The 27,994-nt window shown below is 43.5% G+C and overlaps 1 protein-coding gene across 3 annotated transcripts; it reads right to left on the reverse strand.

The window, feature by feature from the left end:
* Positions 1–68: 68 nt before the first annotated feature.
* On the reverse strand, positions 69–27,939 carry GTF3C4 (general transcription factor IIIC subunit 4). Of its 3 annotated transcripts, XM_038548926.1 has the most exons (6): positions 27,568–27,939; positions 18,456–20,282; positions 15,342–15,472; positions 11,806–11,894; positions 4,233–4,294; positions 69–127 (listed from the first exon to the last, which is right to left on the reverse strand). In XM_038548926.1, exons 1-5 carry the CDS (start codon positions 27,922–27,924, stop codon positions 4,278–4,280), a joined length of 2,421 nt encoding a protein of 806 aa, XP_038404854.1. In that variant the 5' UTR covers positions 27,925–27,939; the 3' UTR covers positions 69–127; positions 4,233–4,277. The 3 variants fall into 3 exon arrangements, with proteins under 3 accessions (XP_038404854.1, XP_038404855.1, XP_038404853.1); XM_038548927.1 differs by lacking the exon at positions 69–127 and having other exon boundaries at positions 3,105–4,294; XM_038548925.1 differs by lacking the exons at positions 69–127; positions 4,233–4,294 and adding an exon at positions 4,317–10,292.
* Between the last annotated feature and the right edge of the window lie 55 nt (positions 27,940–27,994).

A 27,994-nucleotide genomic window follows, 5' to 3' on the forward strand; every position in this document is an offset into this window, starting at 1 on the left:
GGCCCAGGGTGTGATCCTGGAGTCCCGAGATGGAGTCCCACGTCGGGCTCCCTGCATGGAGCCTGCTTCTCCCTTTGCCTGTGTCTCTGCCTCTCTCTGTCTCTATGTCTATCATAAATAAATAAATCTGTAAAAAAATAAAAAAAAATAGATCATTGTAGTATTATATATATTTTTCTTTTGCAATGTTACTTATACCCGCACAACACAACAGAAGCACATCACAGAGGACGTGGAACTCCTTTCCTTGCCACAATAAAACCCTTAATTGCCATTCACTAGAGGTAAGTAGGGTCAGAAATTTGGGGTGAATGGATGGATGGACGGATGGACAGGTGGGTATGAACACCACCATTAAAAAAAAAAAAAAGTAGTAGGGGATCCCTGGGTGGCTCAGCGGTTTGGGGCCTGCCTTTGGCCCAGGGTGCGATCCTGGAGTCCCAGGATTGAGTCCCGCATTGGGCTCCCAGCATGGAGCCTGCTTCTCCCTCCTCCTGTGTCTCTGCCTCTCTCTCTCTCTCTCATAAATAATAAATAAATCTTTAAAAAAAATAAAAAATAAAAAATAGTAGTAAGAACACTAAGCATGAGACCTACCCTCTTAACAAATTTTTCAGTGTATGATGCAGTAGAGGTGAGTATAGGCACAATGTCTACAGCAGATCTCCAGAACCTTTTATTTATTACACTTTTTAAACGATTATTTATTTATTCATGAGAGATACAGAGAGAGAGAGGCAGAGACACAGGCAGAGGGAGAAGCAGGATCCCTGCAGGGAGCCCGATGCAGGACTTGATCCTGGGTCTCCAGGATCACGCCCTGAGTTGAGTTGAAGGCAGACACTTAACTGCTGAGCCACCCGGGCATCCCTATTTATTAAACTTTTATGTATTTATTTGAGAGAGAGCATGAGCAGAGAGATGGAGGGAGAAGCAGAAGCAGTCTCCCCACTGAGCAGGGAGCCCCATGTAGGGCTCGATCCCAGGACCCCAGGAACATGACCTGAGCCTAAGGCAGATGTCCAACCACTGAGCCCCCCAGGTGCCCCAGGAGCAGGCAGTTAACAGGAACAGGAATAGTCAATTAACATGTGGAAAATGCTGACGTCATCATCAATCAGGGAAATGCCATCAAGTCTGGGAGGCCTGCTCACCTGCATGCGCACCACTAGCTTCTGAAACAAGCCTTGATGGAACACCTGGGTGGCTTAGTGGTTGAGTGTCTGCCTTTGGCTCAGGTCGTGATCCCGGGGTCCTGGCATCAGGTCCCACATCGGGCTCCCCGTGGGGAGCCTGCTTCTCCCTTTGCCTGTGTCTCTGCCTCTCTGTGTCTCTCATGAATAAATAAAATCTTAAAAAAAAAAAAAAAAAAAAAGCAACAAGCCTTGAGGGAACTCTCTGGAAGGTACCAGATACTGGTAGTGGGAGGGAACACCAGTCTGGAGACATGTAGAGCTGTGACACCTCCTGCCCCAGGAACCAGCAGCAGTTCCTCTCCGCTGTCCCCAGGACAACTGCACAGAAAGACTGGTGCGGGCAGGGTGGTGGGCCCGTTCGTCTTAGCCCTAAACTGGGAACACAAGGCTCCATCAACTGGTTTTAAGTTTTAAACTCCAGTGAATGCACAGTGTAACATTGGTTTCAGGTGTACGTGGTGACGCAGCACTTCCATGCCTCACCCTGATGCTGGTCAGGACAGGTGTGGCTCCTGGATCCGCATCACCGGCTTCCCAGCCCCCTCCCACCACCTCTCTGGTCACCAGCAGGGTGTTTTCCATGGTTAACAGTCGGTTTCTAGGTTTGCCTATCCCTCTCTCTCCTTTTCCCTTTGCTCATTTGTTCTGTGTCTGAAATTCCACCTACGAGTGAGATCATATGGTATTTGTCTTTTTCTGACTTACTTTGCTTAGCCATGATGCCCTCTAGATCCACCCATCAATAATAGAAGCCAGCAACAGTAAAGTCATCCATGGGGTGGAGGTGGGGGTCCCTGGCCGAGGCCGGGCGCCAGGGAGCCTTCTGTGGTGAGGCCTCTACTACCAGTGTCATTGTGGTCACATAAATCCTAGCCACACATGGTTTGTGGCCTCTGTGGTTTGTGTTACATGTTCGTGGTCAGAATGGACTACATTTGAGATCAGCTCACGTAGCAACTCACGTGACTGAACAGAGAACCTTGAGAAAGACACAATCTGCTGTTTGGCAGAGATGCCTCAGTGTGTTGGTGGCCAGGAAGTGGCCACAGTGACGGGCTAGGGACATTACATATAGGGGGTAAAATAAAGCAATGGAGGCTAGGAAACAGAGGAAACAGTGGAACTAGAATATAAATGTGCTGGGCGGGGTTGGGAGAAATAGAATTTTTTTTTTCACTATACCCTATGAAAATATTCTCCAAAAATGAGTGGGGGAAAAATGCATATAGCCACATTAAAAAAAAAAAAAAAAAAGAGAACACTGATCTGACACACAAAAGATGAGAAAATGTGTCACCACGGTAAATCCTTGAGGGGGGAGCATCAGCAGGGGAGCCCGGATGTGTAGGACAAACCCCAATGTGATGATGGTACCTGAAGGTAGCCTTTGGGAGGTGATCTAGAGGAGTCATGAAGGTGGGACCCTCAAGACCGGAGTGGGTGGCCCACCCACAAAGCAAGCACACCACCTGTGGCCACCCCTGAGCCCAGAGTAAGGGCCCCAGATTAAGAGGGCATCTTGATCTCGCACTTCCTGGCCTCCAGAACTCTACTAAAGCTCTGATGTTTCTACGCCTCCCATTACCCCGTGGTCTTTTGTCATGGCTGCCAGAGCTAAGATAATTGGGTGCTTAAAACACAGAACTTGGGACACTTGGGTGGCTCAGTGGTTGAGCGTCTGCCTTTAGCTCAGGTCGTGATCCTTGAGTCCTGGGATGAATCCTGCATTAGGCTCCCCACAGGGAGCCTGCTTCTCCCTCTGCCTAGGTCTCTCATGAATAAAATCTTAAAAAAAAATAAAACACAGGATCCCCGTGGCTCAGTGGTTTAGCACCTGCCTTCGGCCCAGGGCGTGATCCTGGAGTCCTGGGATCAAGTCCCACATCGGGCTTCCTGCACGGAGCCTGCTTCTCCCTCTGCCTGTATTTCTGCCTCTCTCTCTCATGAATAAATAAACAAAAGAAAACACAGAACTTTGTATGTCGGGTTGCTCACATGTGTAGAAGGGAGCTCTTTGCCCGGGTGGCATGACGCCTGGGGATGTGAATGGGACATCAGCTAGCTTCTCCATTCTTTAAAATTTACTTTCTGGATTTCATATATATAAGATCTTAAGTATTTTATGTTTCACTTATCAGCAACGGGTTTGTATCAGTCTTGACAGTCCTTGATTTGGATCACTTGTTCACTTACAGTCCGCGTAATCTGTGTTGGGTGTAAACCCATTACCTTATTTGCTTTTCATTTTCCCCGCCTAGTTTATATTTTCTCTCCTTTCTTGCCTTGTGGCTTATTTAAAATATGGTCCAATCCCCTCCCTTTATTAGCTTAATCTATAATCTATAATTAACCCTTTTATTATTCTTCAACGGGTGACTCTAGAGAAAACTTTGGAGTCTCACATGGATTAGCTTTCCTGTTCCTAGAGCAGGTGAGCATTTAGGGAAGGGAGTGCCTCCCGGCTCTGGTCCTGCTTCATTCTGGAGCCTCCGGGCCCTCGGTGTGTCCTCCATGGCCGACCTCTGCTCCCCACCCACCCTTTAGAATTTCCTTTAGCGCTGGTCTGCTGGATGCATTATTTCCCACTTTTGCCTGAAAACGTCTTGTTTTCATTTTTCAAGGGCATTTTTTTCCGCGTGCTCCTTCCTTCCTGTGCACCTGCAGCCTTCCCACTGTGCCCGTCACCGTCGGGAAGTCCTTTTGGAGTCTTACTACCTACCGCTCCCTGTAACCAGTTTCTTATCCTGGTCTGTGTCCCGCTCTCCTGGCTGCTCTCCACAGGGCCAGGTTACAGGCATATCACTGTGCAAACCCCACAAACCCTACTTCTTTTAGGAACTCGCTGGACACTGGTGAGCACACGTGGCTTAGCACACTACTGACGCTCTACCCATTATTTCCCCTTACGTTCCTCGTACCTTGTTCTGGAGTAAACCCAAGGCGCACCGAACTCATCCTGGTGGAGTCATTACTGGCCATTTCTCTAACGTATGTACCTCTTTCTGCTCCTGCTGCTCACGCTGGGGCGTTACTTACCTCCGCCGCTGCTGGCATCAGGCCTGAGGAGGTTTCTAAACTTTGCTACAAACCATGCGAACCTGATAAGATATGCAAACAATATACAAATAATTCTGTTATTTATTTATTTTGAATAAAAAAGTGGCCAAGAGAATACTAGTGGCTCTGCATACAAAACACAACATATTCGAGGTTACTCCACATTTACAGAACCGGCACTGGGTATTCACAGCAACTTGATTAGACTCTGAACACTAGAATCATATGAGTAATTGAAGGGCATCCAAAATGGGGAAAAGCTAAAAGCCAATGATCTTTCATTAACTTGAAAACTGGCCAACCAGCTAAGTGGCAAAGCAGCCGAGTACCTGTTACCTTCCTCTTTAGTGGTAACTGAAGTAAGACTGCCCCACAGGGCTGTGTACTGACACACACACATACCCTCCAAAATCTCCATTTCATTTTTTCTATAATCTTCTCCATTTCAAACTTGCCCCAGCAACCTTTGCCCTAGTATGAAATAAAAGCTCAGAACACTGGTGGGTGATCTTCAGAAAAAGAAGGCTAAATAGTGCTAAAGATACAGCATGGTCTGGTTCAGCCTGGGATATCTGTTCAAACCCAAGAAGGACTCTGGCCTTCCTCGGGTCCTTAAGTCTTTGTGGTTTCGAACGCACTGGAAAAAGGGAACCGTGCTTCCATCTTAAAGCTGGCAGGAAGTTACTCATTCTACAAATCAGGAGCACCTACTCCGTGCAAGGCACTTTATATTAGGTGCTGCAGGAACGCCCAAGATGAAGCAGACAGTTCCTGCCCATGAGGAGCTTACAATCTAATAATGAACACTATGTATGTATATACAATGCAGAGAAGCAGCCAATTTTCTGGATGCGGGGTATACCAAGCAAAAGCTGTTCTTATTCTTAAAAAGTTTTATTTAAACACCAAAAGTCTAGAACACATCACCTAGTCAGATGGTAAGAATTAAGAAAATATCTCCTTTCTATAACCTTAGGTTTTTAGACGCCCGTTCTTTTTATTTAAAAAAATGTCCTATGTAAACATACATAGAATTCAAAGCAGAGCACAAAGATTAGCACAGGCATTGGGTAAACATAAAATATCACTGTACACAACACAGACTTATTTCTCTATACAGTCTTATTTCTGTATCAACAGGTTTGATATTCATGTTCCTTTCATACAGTAAAGTACAAATCTGAGTCAAGGTCTTGAAAAAGACCTAATAATCCATTTTTGCTTTTAATTTTGTACTAGTACCAAAAACAAAACACCCCAAACCCCACCAGCCTGTTCGGCAAATATAAAACTGATAAAATATGAAATGTCTTGAAGCCATCACAACCTCTTACATGGTCCATCTGACCACCTTACAGGATCTTTCTGTGAAAGTAACAGAGTTTCATGATGGTGAGGCGAGCAAATTTTTACTGCAGAAACCAACAAGATTTAGAGTTCTGCAATTTAAATCTCCCCAACCCACTGACATTTCACCTAGATAGCCTACACCTTTATCGCCAGCAGGAGAGCATCATCTTTCCTTTTTTTCAATTCCTGCCAAGCCTGGAATGAATGGCACCCCCATGTTGGTAATTCATGTAATACTGTTTTGAATAAGCTGACTAGAACTATATATTAAAACACCCCCCCCACCACCACCACAGTATAACTCAAAAAATGCAAGATAAGAAAAGCTGAAATCACCTAATCAGATAAAGAGGTTGAGGGAGAGCTAGTCATATACCAAATGGACTAACTTCTTTATAGGATGTTGTTATAGTTATTTCTCCATGAAACTGACTGGTTTCCCCAGCAGTTTTCAGGAACAGCCCTGTTCTAAAACAAAGTACATATGCAGATAGAAGGCTGCATCCTGTCTACTAGGCTCAGCCTGGCTCCAAGTCTTGATACTGATTTATATCAGTGCCTTGGGAAAGAGCTCCCAATCTTCTGAAAAACCCTGCTTTTTTATCAGGATAGTGATGCCACAGTACTTTAAATCATTAGAAGCAACTCTAACATTCCATAAATTTGATCTAATTCAAATTTAAGGACAGTCAGATTTCACATGCTCTGTAATCCTTTTAAACAGCAGACATCCTGTTAGCAGATGTGGAGATCTTAACTCCAAGGATCTTTTTTTAGCTTCAAGAAAGAGCAGTTCAAAGTTTAATAACTATGAGACCTGAGACACAGTCTTCCTCTGCTTGAAGCTGTTGATTGATACTATACTATGCTAATAATGAAAATGAAAACAATTCAGTTAGATCTTTTAAAGCCATTTTTAAAACAGACAACCTTGAGGGGAAAGGTTAGACTCAAAACCCTCTATAGTCTCACTGAACTGTTCAAACTCCACCCACACAGGAAAGAAGTGTCAAGGTATATTAATGATCCATCACGAGAGCCACGAGGAGGTCCACCGCAGTCCATGGTGGGCTAACTGAAGACATTATTTCTCTAGCTATTGGCTGTTTTTGCTGCCTAATCTCTTAAAAAAAAAAAGGCAGAATCTACCTTTCCCTTAAAAAACTTAGGTCGGCTGGCTTAACAGGCATTTTTGCTCATCAGGAACAACGATGGCTTGGGGAGGGCAGCGGGTAGTGACAATGAGCTAAAATTTCACAGGTTCTAGCCCCAGAGGCCAGCCAAGAGTTACTGAGCACTGTGCCAGGGAAATAAGAGTTTCGAAGAAGACCAGATATAGTTTACCAAGTTAACAACTAACAATTACCATTAGAGAGAAAAAACACTGTGTATGATAGTAGAGACCTACTGTGTGATTTAAATTTTAGAAATCTTATCACTGATTTATTGCTCTTTCAAACATGAAATCTGCAAGCTCTGGACATGTCCTGAAGCTGAGAAAGCTAGAGCAAGGGAGATCAAGAGGCCCTCATCAGGAAGGAAAAGCAAGCGCGGAGGGGTCAGGAGCAAGAAGGTTGAACAGACCCTACAGACTAGGATGGGTGACAGTAATTCCTGGTTTCATGCCAGGAGTTGCAGTAATTCACCAAACTCTGAAGCAGTTAAACTCTACCTGCCAGGGGAGCAGGTGTTGTGTAAAACCAGCATTTCTGTGCTCCTCTTAACAAGCACCATAAAAACCAACTACTTCTGCTTCTTAGCTGATAGCATTGTAATTACAAAAGAAAATATTTTAATTTTTAATTATTACCTTTAACATTCCTTTCACCTAATTAACCCATGACACTGGCAAATAGGTCCAACCAGCATGCTTCAACATTAACATTCCCAAAAACTTCTTAGAAGCAGAAAGATGTCACACTCAACCACAAGCTTCGCCAGTGGTTCTAATAACTCCTGACACTGAAAAATAATTGGTAGTTTTGGCAGATGTAATAGTAGGTAGAGACCGCTTGAAGTCTGGGTGGTGGACACATGAGGATTTCAGAATGAATATCAAGCATAACAAGCTATCAATTTCTTATCTGGAGTAATAGGGACAAATTAACCCCAGGCAGAGAAAGTGTGATACAGGTGTGGCTATCAGACTCCCCGAATGCAATTGTGTTGTAGCTGTAAAGGTCTAACTGCATACAATCTCTGTGCCTGCACTCCCGGGCAGCACAGCAACACGGCTGCCACTTCTGAAATAGTTTTTACAGTGACAGCCGAGATAAACTTGAAAGCCACTAAACAGATCAGGCATTTTAGGAAGGGTGGAGGGCATGACAAGTTTAAGCCAGGAGAAGCAATGAGCTGGAAGATTCCGGGTGTCACCCCTGCTTTTCCAAAGTCCCACTGATTGGCACTCTGTTGCCACGTACACTGACCCTTAGTGAAATCAGAAGCGGACTGTGTTTGTGATGCTGCCAGGGACGAGGGGGTTGGGATGGGAGGAGGGAGGAGGGGGGAGGCCTCCTTGCTCTGGATGCAGAAACTCAGACTGCAGTGGTGGGTGGTGGGTTTCAAAACGAGTCTGAAGAATGCCACTGGGCCTAGCCCCATGCAGAGAGAAGCCACATTCTAGTAAAAAAGTTGCCGTGTTTATTCCTACACAGACATACAAAAATAATTCAGGAGACCCTTTTAGTTACCTCCCAAGAGGTATATTTCCCCCAAAAATGTACAACTGCTTTAAATAAAAACTTAATGTAAGTTTTAAATGGCAGCAGCACAAAATTCCCCAATATGAACGAATCAGACACGGACCCTAATTAGGAACAAAAAATAAGTGAAACTAAGCATCCCATGATTATGAAAACTGCAATAATTCCTTGACATGATCTCAATTTTTACTGTTGTAGTTACTGTAACGTGAAACAGCTACAGGCACAGGCGAGTGCAACCACACAACCTCTAAGCTGTGTTACTCATGATTTTAATGCCGCCTGGTTCTCTTTCTTGAAAATCAATTTAATGTGCCAGAACCCAGAATCTGGATCAACAGTATTCTTGAAATTACCAAGATGAGAAAGATAAGCAGAAGACTCCAGCAAATACAGAATTAAACACAGGAGACAACAAAAAAATTTGAATAGGAAACAAAAGACATTTCAGGACAAGCTGTTTGGCGACACCTCTGAAGGGCTCTTAGCTCCATGTGTGCGAGTGGAGGGGGTGAGAACACAGCAGCGTGTGTGTCTGTGAGCGTCTTGTCCAAATAGCAAATGTTTCTAAAGCAAGGACAAAAGTCTTTCATGAGGAATCCCAACAAAGACAGGAATAAATGTCAGAATAAAGGCAAAATAGACAACATGTAATAGGAGAATTTCACATTTTTTGTATTTCCCATCCTACTCCCCAGCAGTATGCACCATTTCTAGTCACGTGCATCACAGTCCTGTTGATTAGCACCAATCCCTAGGATGCTATTTTTGCAATCCAAGAATACTGTAATTCCCGAATGTCCATTTTTTAGATTTTAAGACCAATTAATGTCTATTATCTCCTCTTAATAACAGCCCACAGGAAGATACCTGGTATTATAAATATCAAGGACCTTTGCTATGAAGAAATTCGCAGGCTCTCATCAACTAAGCCACACAACACCTGTAGCACCAGAGCACAAGCACCTGCACGTCTGGCCTGCCCATCACTTTCTAGTTTTCTGAAGTCTCTAGATGGACTGCACATTCTTTTGGTGGATATAAATGAAATGTCTGGACATGTCAACATTAAAAACACTAAAAGTTTTAAGGAGAAAATATTCTTTTTCTTCTATGTATAAATATCTCATCTGGGCCATGACAGTCTGACACAGGGAAGTGACATGGGTGAATGGCAATACCTGATATCCTGGACATATTAAGGAGTTAGGACAGGAAATATGATAACGTGGGAGCTCATCAAAAAATAAGTCACAATCATTTACTTATAAGAATCACCTGATCTTCTGACACATTAAAACCAATTTTAGTCTTGGGCTCAACCTCTTAAAAACAGTTTTATGAAAATGTTTTCTGTATGCAGGAGAAACAAGAATTGGTGGGATACAGATCTGTGGCTATTTGTCGAGAACAAAGTATCAGGACCAAGCGTTGTTTTAGACACTCTGCAGATCTGCTGGCACACTGAACACACGTGCCAGGCAGTGTAAGCTCTGGGGAGCCACAAGGCAGTTCCAGACTCAGGCAAGTATTAAAGCCTAACCCGGTCCAGCAAGGCCCTGACCCCAACTCTCTAGAAGAGATTATTCTGTTCCCATAAATGATAGAACATTCTTTTTGTTCAAATTGCTTCAGTCCAAACACTTGAAAAATAAGTGTTCCACACTGGGTAAGAAGCGGGGGCTAGCATTCCTCTCAAAATGACTTATAATCTCTGCATTCAGTCATTTTAAAGCTATCCTTTAGTCCCCAGAGACAGAGGCCATACGTCAGGAATGAGTCCCAGGGCCCTATTTACACTCCTGAAGAGGGCCTTCCCACTTGACGGCCAGGCTTAGCCAGCGTATCCTATGTCTTCAGGCCAGAGGGAAATTTCTGACACAGAGTACGTGCCCTTTCTAGCTCCCCATGGCTGACGTTCAGAAGACAGGAGAATCGCAGAAAGGGCAGGGGCTTTGCAGTAACCTCTTAATCCAGTCAGGATCTGTGAGAGGAAGACAAGTGGTATTGAGTGTTAGCTCAGAGAAGGCAGGCAATTGGGCTAAACCCTCGCTGGGCCGCAGCAGAAAGGGACAGGCACCCGGTCCTGGCTCTGTGTCCTCGGACAAAGCACCTCACTCCCACATTCCACACGAGGCTGGACTAAATCTGTGCTTCCCAAAGCTCCGCGTGTGTGACATTTTCAACCCTCTGAGGGAACAGGAACATACAGGTCATGAATGAGTGCTTCATGGAGCTCCATTTATTCAGTTGAAAGAAAGGACCATACTTTGTTCTGGGAAGCAATCCTTCATATGCTGTTAATGTTAAAATATTCTTTTATAAAATTACAGTAATGCTCATTTTTCAAATGTATAACTTGGAGAAAAACGTCATTATACTGGGTCACCACCTTCTCCCCTTTAAAAACCTCCCCTGGTCTGTGAGTGCCCTGTTCCATGTCTGGTCTCCGGGATCCCGCAGATTCTCATTCTCCCCTAACACTGTGTGTAGCTCAACTCAGGTGTGCTTGTTTCTCTGATTTGCTTTGATTTTTTCCTGATTTCCTGTCTATAGACTATATAGACTTGCAATGAGTGTCTAGGTGTTCCCCAAATTTGCTTCAAAATAATGCAGTAAGAGGAGGAAAATGAATGGGGGGACTACAAATGAAAAATAAAACGCCATGAGTTGACAGCTGCTGAAGCTGAATGATGGGCACGTCAGTTTATTATACTATTTTACTTTTGTATATGATTGCATTTTCCACGATAACAAGTTAGAACACAAGCTGCCAATACACCGACTTTTCAGAATGAAACAGCCTCAGCCAGTTTAGAGTAAAAATCAAGAGAAAGGGCAGAGTTTTATGTGGAATGTTTTCTGTTTTAGTTACTCAAGACCACAAATGTCCCCCAAACGTGTATAGAATTGCGTTATGCTCACGTCTAGTTAGCTTATTTGGCTGGGGTGCGATGTGACTAAGCCTTGGGTCATGAATCTAACGTTCATGTGACTATTTAAGTCACTAATTCCTTGCTCGTGTCTATAATCTTTTCCAACTCATCATCTCAGAAATGTGGGATTTGTCACTGGGGCTATCAGGAAAGAGAATGCAGACCAACCAGAAAAATCCCACCGGGGCTCCTGAAGAATGACTCCAAGGACATACTCAGGCTTAGCAATGCTGTCTTTGTATACCTTATCATTTACAGAATTTCCATCCAAATATAGTCTATATCTGTCATCCAAAACAAGCTTTTTATTTTTTTTTTAATGAATAATTTGTCTGCAGTAACAGAACAGCAAACTGCAGCCCTACTTACACACTAAAATGCAGTATGTACTTTCACACAACATATTCCACTTTTCATTTTTTAATTAGCGGTGGCTTCATGATCATACTGTAGAGCGCAGAATGAGCCTGCGGTGAATCCCCGGTGGCCTAAGACAAAGCAGGGTGGAGCTCGACCTGAGCTGAGTCAGTGCCTCCCGCCCAAGGTTGGAAAAGCACTCACCGTCCGGAGCTGGATGACGGGCAATGCTGTCATGGAGCAAACACCTTCTATATATCAGACTCTGGCAGGACTGGTAGGTTAAAAAGCACCTGAGAGAAGACAGACTGTATCATCGGGAGTCAAATGTACACTAGCCAGTAAAGCACATCAATAGTTCTCAAGTCCACGGCAACAGTGTATCCCTCTGCACACAGAAGGGCCAGGCCTAGCCCACTTAGGAGGGTCAGGTTGCTGAGCCAAGAGATACAAAGCTTCCAATCCAGTCACTGTAACTCCTTTTTGGCCATTTTCAGCTCTGAGAAAGAGTTTATTCTGTCCATACTTTGGATTTTGACATGTTAAAAAAAGAGGAACGTGTATTATTATATGGAAAATTATTCTTGCATGTAATTTTTAAGATTATGTATAAGCACTGTCTCTAAGAATCTGACAGTACAGTGGGGAAAACCTGAAAGACACAGAAGACAAAATTAATGGTGTAATAAAAGAGATGGGACATGAACAAATGTTCACAGACTCAGCTCCATCCTGTGACTACTCACTGAGTCCACCAGGACCAGGCTAGTAAGCGGCGGTGGGATGTTAGGAGATGGCAGAGAGTACATTTGGGTTGTGCAGGTGAGTTTTAAGTTAAGCAACTAAGGAACAGAGAAATAGAGAGAGGGCGGGGAGTGGGGGGAAGAGTTCAAGTAGGATCACCTTGAGTAAAGATGTGGGTATACGGGAAGAAAGGGTATACTTGAGTGAGAGCAAGCACCCATTCTCACATGGAGAAATTATACCGAGACATTCTGGCACTAACTCCATCCAGCAAACATGAAGATAATTTCTGGGAAAGAACCCATCGAGAGACAATGATGCATAGTGGTGACACATGTGAACTCTGGAGCCAGACTGCCAGGCTCTCAGCTCTGCCAGTCACCACCTGGAAGACTCTGGGCAAATTATTCATCTTCCCCAGGCCCCACTTTCCTCACCTGTAAGAACAGAAACAATCGCAGTGCCCCCATGCATGCTTGTTGTGCTCAACAGATGTTAGATGTTATTACTACAAGCCTACTACTACTACAAACTTGCTTCCCATTCTTCCCCTAAAAATCAAATTAGAAAAAAAGCATAAGAACACAGTAAAAATCAGAAGAAATCAAAATATCAATAAGGAAGTAAATACTGGAACATCTATACGGTGAAAACCTCTACAGCCATTAAAAATGGGGATCTTGGGACACCTGGGGGCTCAGTCGGTTGAGTGTCCGACTTGATTTTGGTTCAGGTCATGATCTCAGGGTCATCGGACCAAGCCTTACCTTACAAGCCGGGGTCTGTGCTCAGTAGGCAGTCTACTCGAGATTCTCTCTTTCCCTCTGCCCTTGTTCATACCCTCTCTTTCTCTCTCTCAAATAAATAAATCTTTTTTAAAAGGAAGGGGAGGGGAAATCTATGTACTAATGTGAAAAACTGTCCACAATATTTTGAGAAGAGAACTGGCAACTTGTTAAGATAGGGTATGTAGCAGGCTCAGTCGGTTGAGTGGCCACCACTTGGTTTCAGCTCAGGTCATGATCTCAAGATCCTGGGACTGAGCCCCGAGTCGGGCTCTGCACTCAGCCCGAAGTCTGCTTGAGGCTTCTTTCTCTTTCTCTCTCCCTCTGTCTCATCCCTTGCTCACACACTCATGTTCTCTTTTGAATAAATAAATCTTTAAAAAAAGATAGGATGTGTGGCACAATCCTGTTTCTGTTAAAAATAAGTTAAAAAAACTAAATGGGTGAGGGTATCTGGGTGGTATAGTTGGTTGGGCATCTGGCTCTTGGTTTTGGCTCAGGTTATGATCTCAGAGTCGAGAGATTGAGCCCTGAGTCGGGCTCTGGCTGAGTGCAGAGTCCGCTTGAGTTTCCTTCTCCTCTCCCCAATTAATGGGCCATGCTCTCTCTAAAATAAATAAAATCTTAAAAAAAAAAAAAATTAAGTGGGTGCCTACCATGGACCAGGCATTGTTCTAGGAATAGCTGTGAACAAAACAACAAAATTCCCTGTCCTCATGGAGCTTTCTACTCCAAAGGAGAGGGAGAAACAGAAAGTAAAACACATATGAAGTGGTGGTGGCTGCTAGGGAGGCTAGTAAGGCAGAGAAGAATGAGGAGAAACACTAGGAGGGCAGGGGATGCCAGCAGGTGTTACAGTTCTAGGCAGCATGGCCACGAAGGAAGGCCTAAATGATAAAGGGACACTTGAGGAATACATGTGAACAATCCAGGCAGATATCCTGAAGTAGGAGGGGTGTCTTGTGTACCTGAGGAACTCTGAGGCCAGTGCCCCGAGAGTGAAGTGAGGCGGAGAAACATAGAAAATGAGGTCAGAGTGGGGAGGTCATGCAGCCTTGATCACTGAAGGGATTTTGGCTTTTACTCATCAGAAATGGGCAGCCTCGGGAGACTTCTGAGACAGAGGGGTGGAGTGGATGAAATCTTAACAGGATCACAATCATGCCACACAGAGTACAGACTGGAGGGGGCAAGGAAGGCAGCAGGAGCCCTGTGGGGAGAGAACTGTAATAATCTGGGCAATAGAAGATGGTGTCTCGCACCAGGATTATAGAGGCAGAGGTAGTGAGAAAAGGTTGGATGCAAATTTGTAATGCCTCCTAAACTTCCAAGCAGAGACAGTGACCAGGGGGTCAGACATAAAAGTACAGACTTAGTGGGGAGAGATTCAGGCTAAAGCTATCCATTTAAGCCAGCAGAGTATAGTTAAGAAGTGTTGACAAAAGAAAAACAGCTCCAAGATGGACATCAAGTAGATGGAAGAGAAATCAGAAAAGACGACTGAGGAAGAGGCAGAGGCAAGGAAAAAATCAGGGAAGACTGTGTGTGAGAAGCTGGAAGATGAAGGGGCTTCCAGGAGGAAGAGGGGGAGTTATCACTGGTATGGAAAGCAGCTCACAGGTCCATAAAATCTGAACACACCAAGACGCCCTCTTACAGTGAGACACAGGACGGCAAGAGAAGACTTCCACCTTTATGTATAGAGTTAAACTAAAAAAAAGTACGTAAGCTCTTTTATATTTCACTAGCTTTAACAGATGTTACTTTTGTAATAATTTTAACAAATTCAATGCTATTTTAAAGGAAAATAGTAATATAAAGAAATCCCTCTCTGGGCGCCTGGGTGGCTCAGTCAGTTAAGCACTGGGTTATGATCTTAAGGTTCTGAGATCGAACCCCGCACTGGGCTCCCTGCTCAGTAGAAAGCCTGCTTCTCCCTCTCTCCGCTTATGCTGTTTTCTCTCAAATAGATAAAATCTTAAGGAAAAAAAAGAATCCTTGTCTAGCTCAAGCAGTAAAAAAAATGCTCTTTAAAGAGTGTCCTGCCTTAATCAGATTAATGAAACAACTCTACACCTGGTTTTTTAAGAGCAGCTTTTCTCCAACCTAGTGGCATGGGCAACAGAGATTTTGGATAAACACTTTACAAGGGCTTATGTTATACAAAACTGGAAAATGAGCAAAAGCAGGAGCTGGCTTAAAATGGCTTACCGGAGCCAAATGTGGCCATTGGAGCAGACTGCCTGTTTGCGATCTGTGAATGGCAAGATCTCTTTACACAAACTACAGTGCTCAGGGAAAGTCTGTTTGTTCATCTTCTTTGAGATGTGTCCAATCAGCACCTAGTGAGACAAAGCAGTAGCAACGTTCAGCAGCGTGAGTGCGAGAGCTCCCGAAGACAAAGCCTACTGAGAAGATGGAGGGATGAAACTGTATGCCATGCTGTACACGAGCCGGGAGATTTGCATTTCTACGTAGGCTGCTCATATAGTCTGCACGAAACAAAGCTAGATCCTCACCTCATGTGGACCGGCTGAGTAGGATAAATTCATTCAATGACCCTGTGACAACAGGGTAAACTCTAAACACTAAAGGAAAACCTGTTCTGAAAACCAAAATCTCATCACTTGCCTTGTTTTAGCAGTCCCTGAAACAAGGAGTTCAGAGTTCTGTTGGAAGACAAAGTACTTAGCTCCTTTATAATGTAATGACTTTAAGAAGGAAAAGCATCATCTCTATAAGGCCAAGTATTACGTGAAATATTAACTTTGTAGAATTGTACAAATATCCATTCTCTCAGAGAGGCTTACAAAGTACAAATATAATCAGGATTTAAAAAGATAATTTCCCTTTCTGGTAGCCCTAAGACCCATGACCAATCTAGTCTAGCAGCCTGTATCCACTGAGTCCCACCACAGAGGCAGGATGGGCCCCTCTGTGACAGCAAGGTATGGCAGAAAGAGAGAGTCAACACGGAAGACTCTAGACCTTGACCCTCCCTCAGCTTTGCTTTTCTTTGCTTTATGAGGATTACATCACTTTAAAAATGAAAGTCCAAAGAACACTGATCTACTTTACCATTTTGTTGAAAAAAACCTTCACTGGCTACATCATTTGGAGGCAGGGGATACACCAAGCCTTAAGAACTCTCATTGTCTTACTAGGAGATAGTGTCCTTCAAGGTTCTTAATCCATTTACATTTAAGTTCTTGTGGAAGAATTCTCTAATTCAGCCATTCACTAAAATTAGTTCACTGAAGTTTTAAAGGGTATCTTAATAGCTCAGAAGGGTGTCTTACCTACTCTGCATATAATTTACGAATTTAAAGCCTTGGCTTTTGGCCTTTTGGTTTGTTAGCTTTTAAGAATTCTAATTTATGGTCCCTTACAGCAGAGAAAACCACCTTTCCCTTCTTTTCCAGACAGCTCATGTATCCTGGTAGTGGTACAATGACAAAATCTGCTCAGAATTCCTCCGGGAGAGATGCACTCAAATTTTACACAAGGAAGAACTGCTTCTATTTGCTCTCACTAGCCTCAACCATGCAAGCCCAGCTGTATTAGTGTAACTCACACATTCCCAATGGCGGAGACATTGCTCCTTCCAAGGGGCAAATACTGGTTCTTGGGGGGGACAAAAATTCTTACCCTCTTTATTCATAAAGTGCTTTTAGGCACATGACTATCATGAATATACACACAATAGATAACTAGTATTGTTAGAACGTCACAGGCAGGAACAATTAAGAAAAAATATGCCTAAAAACGCTTGGGGCAGGGGCAGTGGTGGTGATAATGAAAACTGTGGGTCTAACTGCACCAGCACACAATCTGAGAGTCTCAGAAACAATTCATAGTTACCAGCAGGTCAATGCACTAGTTTTGAAAAGGCTCACTTTATGCACATAGTGGGATTTTTTAAGACCTGAAATGCAGTGTTTCTAATCAAAACTCAGTTATATTGATTAGCGGAGGCACCATCTTCCCTTCTTTAAACTGACTCTGCTGGTGCCTCATGATGGCTGGTGGCTTCCCGTGCTCATTCCACACCTGGACAATTACCTAAACCGTTACTGCCAACTTCCACCACATATTTCCTAAAATGTTTTGTCAATCTCTCACAGACTCTTGTAATATTCCTGCTAGGTCCTGTGAAACAGTGATTACAAGAAAACTCTTCCACACAATTCAGACCACAATGAAACAATTTTTAAAAAAGTTGACTTTCAAAGATAAAAAGTCAGTTACATGGAAAGTACATCGTAACTATGCTTGAGATTACTGCGACTATCCTATGAGTAATAATTTTAGAGGGGGACACAGACAAACACTTTCCAACAGGAAACTGCAACAAGGAATTTGTGAGTGGTTTAACATTAGGCATAAAGATATTTGAATTTATTACCTTCAAAGTAAGACTTTAGGCAGTGAGAGTGTGTCAATCTTAACAGTACAAAGGAACACAGGCTTTTGTGTTTTTGAATATTTTAGTCATAAAGTATGTTCCCTGAAACACAAGTTCTTCAGGATTTTAGCAGCTGTTAGTTCACCAAGAAAAGTATCCTGATGTCAGGATGACAATGAGCTACATAAAGTTAAAAGGTTTCTTTTCTGCAGGAAGTCTCAGAATCCTTAGAAGGATAAGATACACTAGGAACCTCTAGGAGGAGGACAGAGTGTACAGCATTTCCTCAAGCTTGGAACCCTAGTGTTCTACCAAGGAACCTGAATTCTGTGGAATACATTTTGGATAAGACTCTAAGATGCTTCTAAATCAAAATAAAGATTATACCCAGTTTTTCTAAAAAGAAACATTATGAGAAAAATTTGCTTACTTTCTTTACATGTCCTCCCTGATTATATCAAAAGATCTCAAATCTTCCCAAATATGAACAATCCCTGTGCTGCTGCCAACCCCCATATCCCCTAGAACCCCAGACCCTTGGGAAATTGGAAGGGAAGAAAGCGGGGTATCACACTTCCCCTGTTCTAACTGCCCAGTCACATACTATCCCCTAAATGAAGCCTCTTCCAGCTCATCCACGGCTCGGGGATCTCAGCCCGCAAATCTGGCATATCAAGGCTGCAGTGAGAGGAAGAATTGAAATGTTCTCTGTCTGATATGAGTGTGTCATCTGCATTAATCCATGTTTCCCATTTATGCTCCTGCACCCCATGCCAATCAACTACCTATAAAATATCAAAGCAAAAGTTGGGTTAGGAATGCCACTCAGATCATCTCTCCCTGATGAAGCACACAGACCTTTTAGTGTTTCTGTTTAAAAACAAAACAAAACAAAACAAAACAAAACAAAACACACCTACCCGTGCTGTTCGGTCATCATACTCTTCATCAGACATCAGGAAGTTACAGAGTCCCCTGGTGGGGATGCTTGTGTTTTCAGTGATCCAGGTGTGCAGGTAAACTTCCCCTAAAACGCGCTTCATGTGCTCCCTGGTTAAGTGCATTTCCACAGCTTCAATTTTCCCTTGGATCTCCAGGAGCTTCTCTTCCATTGGCTCACGGCCCCCTGCATCTCCAGACTGGGTCAGCGAATCCTCGGTGGGGTCCTCTGGATCACCTTCTCTGCTCCTCTCCTGAAGGCCTTGCCGACTCGCCTGTTTGGAAGAAGGGCCTTCCTCTTGCTGTTCTTCCTCAGCATTGCCCATCCCAGGGGAGTCAACTAATAAGATTTTGGAGTCCTCGTGGGTGGGTTTCCATAATGCTTCTGAAGGGGTTTTCTGCATTGACTGATACAAAATCCTCAGGAGGAAAAGTTTGAAACGCCAAAAATAGGTGGCTCCACTGCTTTCAATCTTTTTTTCCAAAGCTTCTTGTAAAAATTGAGGGATATGTTTATCTTTTAAAATCTTCCAGCGTACAAGATCTATTAAATCTACTTGCTTGAAGAGATTCTGAACTGAAGATTCCAGGAGCTGAGCAGCTGCCTCTTCAAAGGTTTTGAGAGTAACAAACTGGACCTGGTGGTTTTTGTTCACAGGATGGAGGCCGTTGACCATGCCCTCAGTTGTAATGACGGCCAGATACGCACCACAGGGGCTCACTGCTATCCCGTGTGTCCTCACTGAGCCAAACACATCTGAGAGTTTAATTAACTGGTGTTCAAACTTTAATGCAACATCGGTGAAAATTGGAATCAGCTGCCTCACCTTACCATCACTAGAACAAGTATATACTGTTCCATTCTGCTTGTCTGCAGTCATGGAGACAATCGGCAGGGAGTGAAGGCCTGTGACATGGGAATTGTGGACATTGAGACCTGCTTTGGAGATCAGAAGAAGACACCAAAACACATAGGATCCTCTTGCAGCCACCACTAAGCTACAACTACACTTTTGGTAAGGGTGATAAAGTGGAACACATTTAATGCTGTGCACTGGCAACTGGTCCATTTCTTTCCACAAGACAACAGGCTGCCTTAAAGTGAAATAGCCTTTAACTGCTTTGAGATTGACAGGAAGAATTTTTACAGGTCCAAAAGCACTCCCCACAATAAGGCCACTCATTTTCCGATTATTGTGCTCATATTCCCACCAAAACAAAACACTAGGAGAGTTGATTCCTGACTCAATAGTGTTGCAAGAAGAGATGGATTCCTTTCCTACAAATGGCAGCTGAAACTGCCACACAGCAATGTTACCATTTTCAAAGAGGACTGCCAGGAGCACACTGCCTACATCCCGGCACTCGTTGTTATGCTTGACCTGCTGAGTGGTACAGATGCCCGACCACTCCATTCTGACCGGTGTCTGCATGCTATGTCTCCTCTGAAACTCCGCGAAGTCCCCAAGATTCCCCTCTGGAGCCTCATTTTTAGAGAGCCTATAGCTGGTCTCATAAAGACGTTCTCCATAAATCTCAGTCAGATCAACCAACTGGACCCACTGTAGTCTATTGAGGTTAGCCTGGATGGTCAGGCGATTATCCATGGTCAGTGCTGCCAAGAGGCACCTGCCATTTGCATCGCAACCCATGGGGGACCAACTAGTATATTTGAATCCTCTCATTGGTGGCAACGCCTTCCCCTCAGGGTTGAACACCCTGTCCAACATGAAAGTCTGACTGACTGTGGGGTCTTTCGAGGTGGCAAATTTCTCCTTACACTCAGCAACTTCTGCTTTTGAGCCAACCTGAAAAGAAGAGATACAAAATCTATTAGTTAAACATTTCACTCTAAAAGGAATATATGTACATTACTCAGGGTACTGATTAATCAGTATTAACTGGGTTGTGTTAATACACACGGAATTTTGCATCAATTCTGTTAATTTTGAAAGATACACATTTAAAAGATCAAGTACATGTCTGAAAATAAACGAGTACTTACTCAGAAAGCAAAGACTTTTTTTAAGGGTCAGAATAAATGTGGCCAGTATTCAAAGCATAGTTCCCATATTCTTCCTAGAATTGCCGTAAGCAATAGTCATGACAAAGATGTACTTGATCCTTAAGAGTCAACAGAGCATTTAGCTGAACTAGTTACAAAACCATACACATGTTACTGTATTCATGAAAACAATATCCATATACATCTTTGCTACAATTGGATATTTGGGTTTTTACAATTTCTTTGTGATACAAATGTCAGCTTTAAGTTTCTATTTAAAGTTTCACTTAGAAATGATGTTGAAAGCCAACTCCAATTGCTTTGTCCACTGATTCTACAGAATAGTGTCCACTCTGATTAGACTACTTGCTATTCCTTGAATATTCCCTCATTGGCCTCTGTTGGCGCCCTTGTCTGGAATGCTGTCTTCCTATCTAAATCCCATCCATCCTTCAAGGTCTAATTTTCTCTCTGAAGCCTTCTGAGATCTTTCTGGCTTTCACCCATCTCTCCCTTCTCCAAGTTTGTGACATGTATCAGCAGGCTATTTATTTAGTACCTGGCTGTACAATGGCAAGCTCTTTAAAAAGATTTTAAAGGGACATTAAAGACAAAGGAAAAGACAAATGATCAAAAGAAAGTGATCCATGGGGCTCCTGGGTGGCTCAATCAAAGGTCTGCCTTGGGCTCGGGTTACTGGGATGAGTTCCACATCCAGCTCCCTGCTCAGCAGGGAGTCTGCTTCTCCCTCTCCCCCTGCTCCGCCCCCTGTTCCTGCTCTCTTTCTGTAAAATAAACAAATAAAATCTTAAAAAAAAAAAAAAAAAAAAAAAAGTGATCCAGAGCCAGGAAGGCTGAAGCCAAAACAAAGCAGAAATCAACTGAACTAAGCCTTCTGTTATGTGCAAAAGCAGGAAGAGGAAAGGACTTGACCCCACTGTCTTTAGAGAAATGGATCCAGAGAAAGAAAGCAGAATCTTTCAATTTTAGTGACAATCTCCTTTTATTTTTTTTTTTTATTTTTTATTTTTTGACAATCTCCTTTTATGTAGAGGCTGATCCTCAAACTGGAAAGGGTAGATATTACATGATTACAAAGGAATTCAAGCCTAAGACAAAAACAGATATAATAAAAGTCATGTTAAATGAGTTTAAGTTCCCAAACCCAAAGGAATTACACTCCAGGACACAGGAAAACTTTGGAAGACACTGAACTCCAAACAACTTGATAAAACTTGGAAAAGTGAGAATGTGTCAGAAAACCAGAGTGCACTAAACAGTTTTAAAATATCGCCCAGGGATCCCTGGGTGGCGCAGCGGTTTGGCGCCTGCCTTTGGCCCAGGGCGGGATCCTGGAGACCTGGGATCAAATCCCACATCGGGCTCCCGGTGCATGGAGTCTGCTTCTCCCTCTGCCTGTGTCTCTGCCTCTCTCTCTCTCTCTGTGACTATCATAAATAAATAAATTTAAAAAAAAATATCGCCCAAATGGAAAATAGGTAACAAATACTATAGACCATTAAGCCTGCCAAGGAATAAAATCCTTCAGTTATTAACAAATGAAAGGTTTGTGGGGCACCTGGGTGTCTTAGTCAGTTAGGTGTCTGACTTTTGGTTTTGGCTCAGGTCATGACCTAAGGGTTGTAGGACTGAGTCTCAAAATGGACTCTGTACCCAGTGGGGAGTCTACTTGGGATTCCCTCTGCCCACCTCCTAACACAGCTGCTTGTATTTGTGCTCTGTAACAAATAGATCTTTAAAAAAAAAAAAAAAGTTTTTTTATTTACTTGGGAGAGAGAGAGCACACAAGAGAAAGCAAGAGAGCATGAACAGAGGGAAAGGGAGCCCAACCCTGAGATCATGACCCAGGTGAAGGCAGACACTTAAATGACTGAGCCACCTAGGCACCCTAAAAAAAGTCTTAAAAAAAAAAAAAAAGGAGAAACATTTGTGTATACAGAAGTGTTGATTAGAAACTAAATTAGGATAATTGGAAAAATCTAATCTTACTCTCTTTTCTGCTAAAACTCCTAAAAGACATAATATAGAAAAGCAGATATAAAAGTCATTCAACAAATTAATTAGATGACTAACTTGTTACATGTTACACAGACACTACTCTCTTAAATTGTCCAAAAGAGTTCTGTGGCCAAATAAGTCTTGAGAACATTGTATGTTACACATCATTCCTCCTTGAAGAGTCTCAGGAACACATTAAGTACCCTGGCCAGGGAGCTATTGAGGGACTTACCCAGGGTTTTCCAAACTTTTTTTTAAACAATAGAACTTTTTTGGGGTGGTCTCATCTTTTATTGTCCTAAATAATACTCTGGAAACGGTGTCTTGCACAGTATATCTTGATTTAGAAAGACATTTAAAGTAGCCTCTTGGATATACTTATGGACATGCCAGAGAAATACAAACTAGAAATTCCAATTAAACAGAGGTGTAGGTGGCTAGCCTGTTAATAGAATGCTAATCAAAGCCCAGAGCTTTGTATGCATAAATAAAATTTGAAATATGATAGAATGAAGCACAGTATAATGACTGAAAATCTGTGTAGTGCCAGACTACCTGGGTTCAAATCCTGACTCTATCACACACTAGCCCTGCGGCCCTGCACAAATTACTTAACCATCTGGCCCTAATTTTCTCATTTATAAAAAGAGAACAATAATACGTGTGTCACAGAGTTAGGAAGGCTAAATAAGTCAATACACGTAAGATATCTTTTAAGTAAGGTCCATGCCCAACTTGGGGCTTGAACTTACCACCCTGAGATCAAAGAGTCCCTAGTGATTGAGCCACCAGACACCTATAAAGCATCTATTAATAAGTGTCAACAGATGTTACTGATGAGGAGAGGGGAAGGAGGAGGATGAATACTCTCTAAGGATTAAGTAAAAGTTAAAGTTAATGAGGCTTAATAAAAGTATGCAAAATGCAGGGTAGACATAAAGTTGTCCACCAAATGAAGGGTAAATATAAAAATCACCAAATCCTGAAATACTGTACACTAAGCAATAATCTTTATAATATGTAAATTTACTATAAATAAAAGCTATAGAACTAAAAGTAAACTTCATAGGACCTGTAACCCAAACAGTGATGAAATGAAAGCAACCCTTGGTCTCACTCATTGCCTGGATCTCAACAGTAGAGAAAACCTGCATGGTTTTGTGTAGTAATTTCTGATATATTAGTCTGAATGAGTATACTGCTCTTCTAAGTCTCCATATCACAAAACCAGCCATCAAATTAAGCCATGTACTCAGATGGCCAAGGAGCACACCACCTAGAAGTCCAGCTCCCAGATGACCCAGCCAATCATTTCATTATATACTATCCTGTTTCAAGTTGGCCAGTATTACTGCTAATAGCTAAATCCTTTGTAAGTACCCAATGAATAGAAATTCACTTGAAGCCACCTGACAGGAAACTTCTTGAAGGCAGGAATAGGATTCCAAAGACAGCCAAGAGTTAACTTAATGTCGATGATGTTAAAACTTTCTCATGCTCCTAACGATTCATGCAGAATAAAATGAGTTACACAAATGTTATTAGAATTTGGAACTGTGCCCAACTAGATGATTCACTAAATCAGCAGTCCAATGGGAAGAAAAATTGCAAATTATTCTTAGATCACAATTTTATTCCTTTTCATATCATTCATTTATAGCATCCTCCTTGATATCCTATAACCTGTGTCCAGCATAGTAACTTGCAAATAGCAGATCATATTTGAACTATTACATAACTGTGTATTTTCCTGGAAGAAATTCATAATCTAAATAACATGGTCATAAAAGCAAAAGCTTCCGAGGAGCTTAGCATCTAGCCTTCTAGCAGTGCCATACACTAAACTGGGTCCAGGCTGCAGAATGACCACCTTTTGTGTCAGAGCAAAGGCAAGCTGGACAGCACTGAGCAGTTTAAATCCCTAGGCATTGCCAATGGGTAGAGCCATCAAAGTACTGACACAGACTTCTTTACATTCCTACCATCACAGCCCGGATTTACCCCACAGAGGCCTCTTTCATAATTGCAGGGACAACTCGGCATTCATTCACCAAATGGTCCTAGTCTAGTAAGACTGTTAACTGATGGATGGTTTGTGTGATTCGCATGCCAAAGAACAGTACAGGAAGGAAAGATGCCACTAATTAACTTCAGGCAAGCTATCTACCAATTACAAGCAGAATACAAAAAATTTCCTATTACTTGTTAGACAATTGTGCAACCAGTAAGAGTCCAATTTTTATCAGAAGATTATGTAAATCTTCATATCCACAGCTCTAGTACTAATCCAGACCCTTATTCCTTCATACTTGTAGGACTGCATTTACTACTCAGTATTTACAGCATGCCAGGAACCATACTGATTGTGCATATATACATGCATACAAATCCGTATATACACACACATACACGTATGTATTTGTATTTAATCTTCCAAGATGTCTAGAGGCCCTGGGTGGATCAGCTGGTTAAGTGTCAGACTCTTGATTTGGGCTCAGGTCAGGGTCTCAGGGTCATGAGATCAAGCCCCAGGTCAGGCTCCATACTGGGTGTGGAGCCTGCTTAGGATTCTCTCTCTGTCCGCCCCTCCCACCCTTTGGACACACACATTCTCTCTCTCAGAAGGGAAGGAAAAAAAAAAGTTGAAACAACACAGATTTTATCATCCCCTTCCTACAGACAGGCCTATCTTGCTATTTTGAGCCAAAGCTCAATCTCGTACCCTCTATTTTAAATTGACCCCAACAATCGTTAAATTACTCCTAGGCCCACCAGACTCGTATTCCTGAACCATCCCAGGCCAATCCATTCTTATGAAACTATTACAGCACCTTTGGGCTTCTTAGATTGAAGCCAACTTCTTCAGACTGACCTTTGAAGTTCCCCAATTGACCTCACCTCACTTTCTCTCTCTAGAAGAGATCATCTGTTGATCCATCATTACTTATCCAAACAATAAAGTATGTCCATGACTTAACTATGTTTGTGAATAAGATGGACACCTCATTCCTGCTACGTGGATGCCACTTTCCTCTGCTCCTCTTATGAACCAAATCCTATGTTCTTTCAGATCTCCTTCAGATTCAACACCAGATAACACTTGATATAAGAGCCTCCCCTCACTATTCCTTCGATTCTTTACATTCTCTCTGCTAGGGGCACCTGGGTGGCTCAGTCGGTTAAGCATCCCGACTCTCAATTTCAGCTCAGGTCATGACCTCAGGGTTGTGAGACTGAGCCCAGAGATGGTCTCTGTGCTGGGCATGAGGCCTGCTTAAGAATCTCCCTCTTCCTCTGCCCCTCCTATCCCTCACCCCCTTAAAAAAATTCTCTTTGCTAAAGTATTAAATCTGGACCATGTTGGACACACACACTCAAAGTTTCCTCTAGTTCATGTGCACATGAACATTCTTAGAAATAGTAAGGATATACCTTTTAAAGCCCCTTTCCTCTGCCTCCCTCCTGGTTTCTCAATTTCACAGTATTACCAATATCTGTCTACCTGAACCAATTTGTTTATAGGTAGAACCAATTTGTTCGTATCTTCTCAAGAAGATCTCACAGGGTTTAATCATATCAGTCTACCAGTGATTTAACTCAATTGTTTAAAACTCTTGTGCTTGGGCAGCCCCAGTGGCGCAGAGGTTTGGCGCGGCCTGCAGCCTGGGGTGTGATCCTGGAGACCCGGGATCGAGTCCCACACCGGGTTCCCTGCATGGAGCCTGCTTCTCCCTCTGGCTGTGTCTCTGCCTCTCTCTCTCTCTCTCTGTGTCAATAAATAAATAAAATCTTAAAAAAATTTTTTTTTAAAAAGTTACAGAAAACAAAGATTCTGTATTTTAAAAAAATAAAAATAAAACTCTTGTGCTTAAAAAAAAAAAAAGTGGCATGGGTGCTCTGAACCCTACCCACAGCTAATGACTCATATTTAAGACGGCAGTGCAGAGAAAGAGTTTACAAACCTTTCATCTTCACATAAACGCATTTTCTGGGCACAGATACATACCTCTACCCTGCTTATCGCTAAACGATATGATGGTCCTTCTCATTCATAACGTGCCAAAGAACATAAGCTCCATGAAGGCAAGGACTTGGTTTCATACACTGCTTTATTTCCGGAACCTAGATCAGCACCTACCTGATACATGGTGCTGCTATTCAAATGTCTGCTGAATGAGTGTATATACAGAACGCCCAGTTTTTACAGATCACATATATGTGTACTAAAGACTTATAAGGGAAACTGGGGAAGTTCCCATACTTTTAAACCCACCAACGAACAATATGACTTACTATTTGGGGGGAAAAAATAAATTTGAAAGTAGTGACATTAAAATAGTCGAACTAGGAACCCTAAAGTTCTGAAAGCAAACTTAGTTTTTACGAAGCCGAAAGCCCTAAATCTACACAAAGGCCTTGAAGTTTAAGAATTGCCTCTATTGCCAGAGTCTTTACTTTTCATTCCCCATCCCAAAGACTTTCTGCTATTAAAAAAAAACAAAAACAAAAACAAAAACAAAAACAAAAACAAAAAACTAGAGTACTCAAGCTGCTCAAGGGGAGATGGAACATTCGTATAATAAAGTCGCTAAGAAAGCTAAGGCAATGAAAAGGACCAAATTTTCTCCTCCAAAGCAGAAGAGGCACGGGAGGAGGGCACGTCACAGTAAACAAAGCCAGACGAGGGCCTCGGGAGTCGATTCCAGACAATAGGAGCAACTGTGGAGGCAAGGTCTGGGGTTGGGTCAAAGGGGGTGGAGTCTCAGAAAGCACCGCGGAGAGTCCTCCGCGCCAGCAGTGGGGCAGGCGCCGGGGCGGAGGAAGGAGCTGGCTGCGACCGGAGCTCCCGGGATACCTGTGCGCATCGCAAGGGGGAGGGCGATCTGCAACACCGGGCGCCAACGGCTGCCACGTTTTTGTTTTCTCCCTAAAAGACGGCGACCCCGGCCGCTCAGCCCCAAGCTCTGGACCGACGAGGGGAAGCCCCGGAATAGGCGCGGGGGCCGGGTAACGCCGCTGCGAGAAGGGGCAAGAGGAGACCCGAGGGCGGGGGCCCCGGGGGGACTTACTTTGAGGAGGCAGCTGTTGAGAGGGGCGGGCACCGACGTGCGGTGGATGACCAGGTCCTGGCCCGGGTTGTGCACGTCGCAGATGAGCTCCAGCACAGCGATGCTGCGGGCCGTGGACACCGACACGCGGTGGTCCTCCGACCAGGCCAGCGGCTCCAAGCCGCTCACTGCGTACTGCAGCCTCACGGCCGGCTCCCGCCGAGTCACCAGGAAGCGGAACGCCGCGCTGGGCCCGGGGGCCGCCTCTGCCGCCGGCCCCTTCCCGCCCGCCTCGCCGCCCCCCTCGCCCTCGTCCTCCTCGGGCGGCGCGGGCCCGTCGGCCGCGGGCCCCACCCGGGCCTTGTCGGCCGAGCTCATTTCCCCTCGGGTGCAGAGGCGGGATGCCGGGGCGCGCCAACACCGCGCCGCCGTCCCGCTGCCGCCTCTT

This window comes from Canis lupus, chromosome 9 (assembly GCF_011100685.1).
Source record: "Canis lupus familiaris isolate Mischka breed German Shepherd chromosome 9, alternate assembly UU_Cfam_GSD_1.0, whole genome shotgun sequence".
Lineage (NCBI taxonomy): Eukaryota > Metazoa > Chordata > Mammalia > Carnivora > Canidae > Canis > Canis lupus.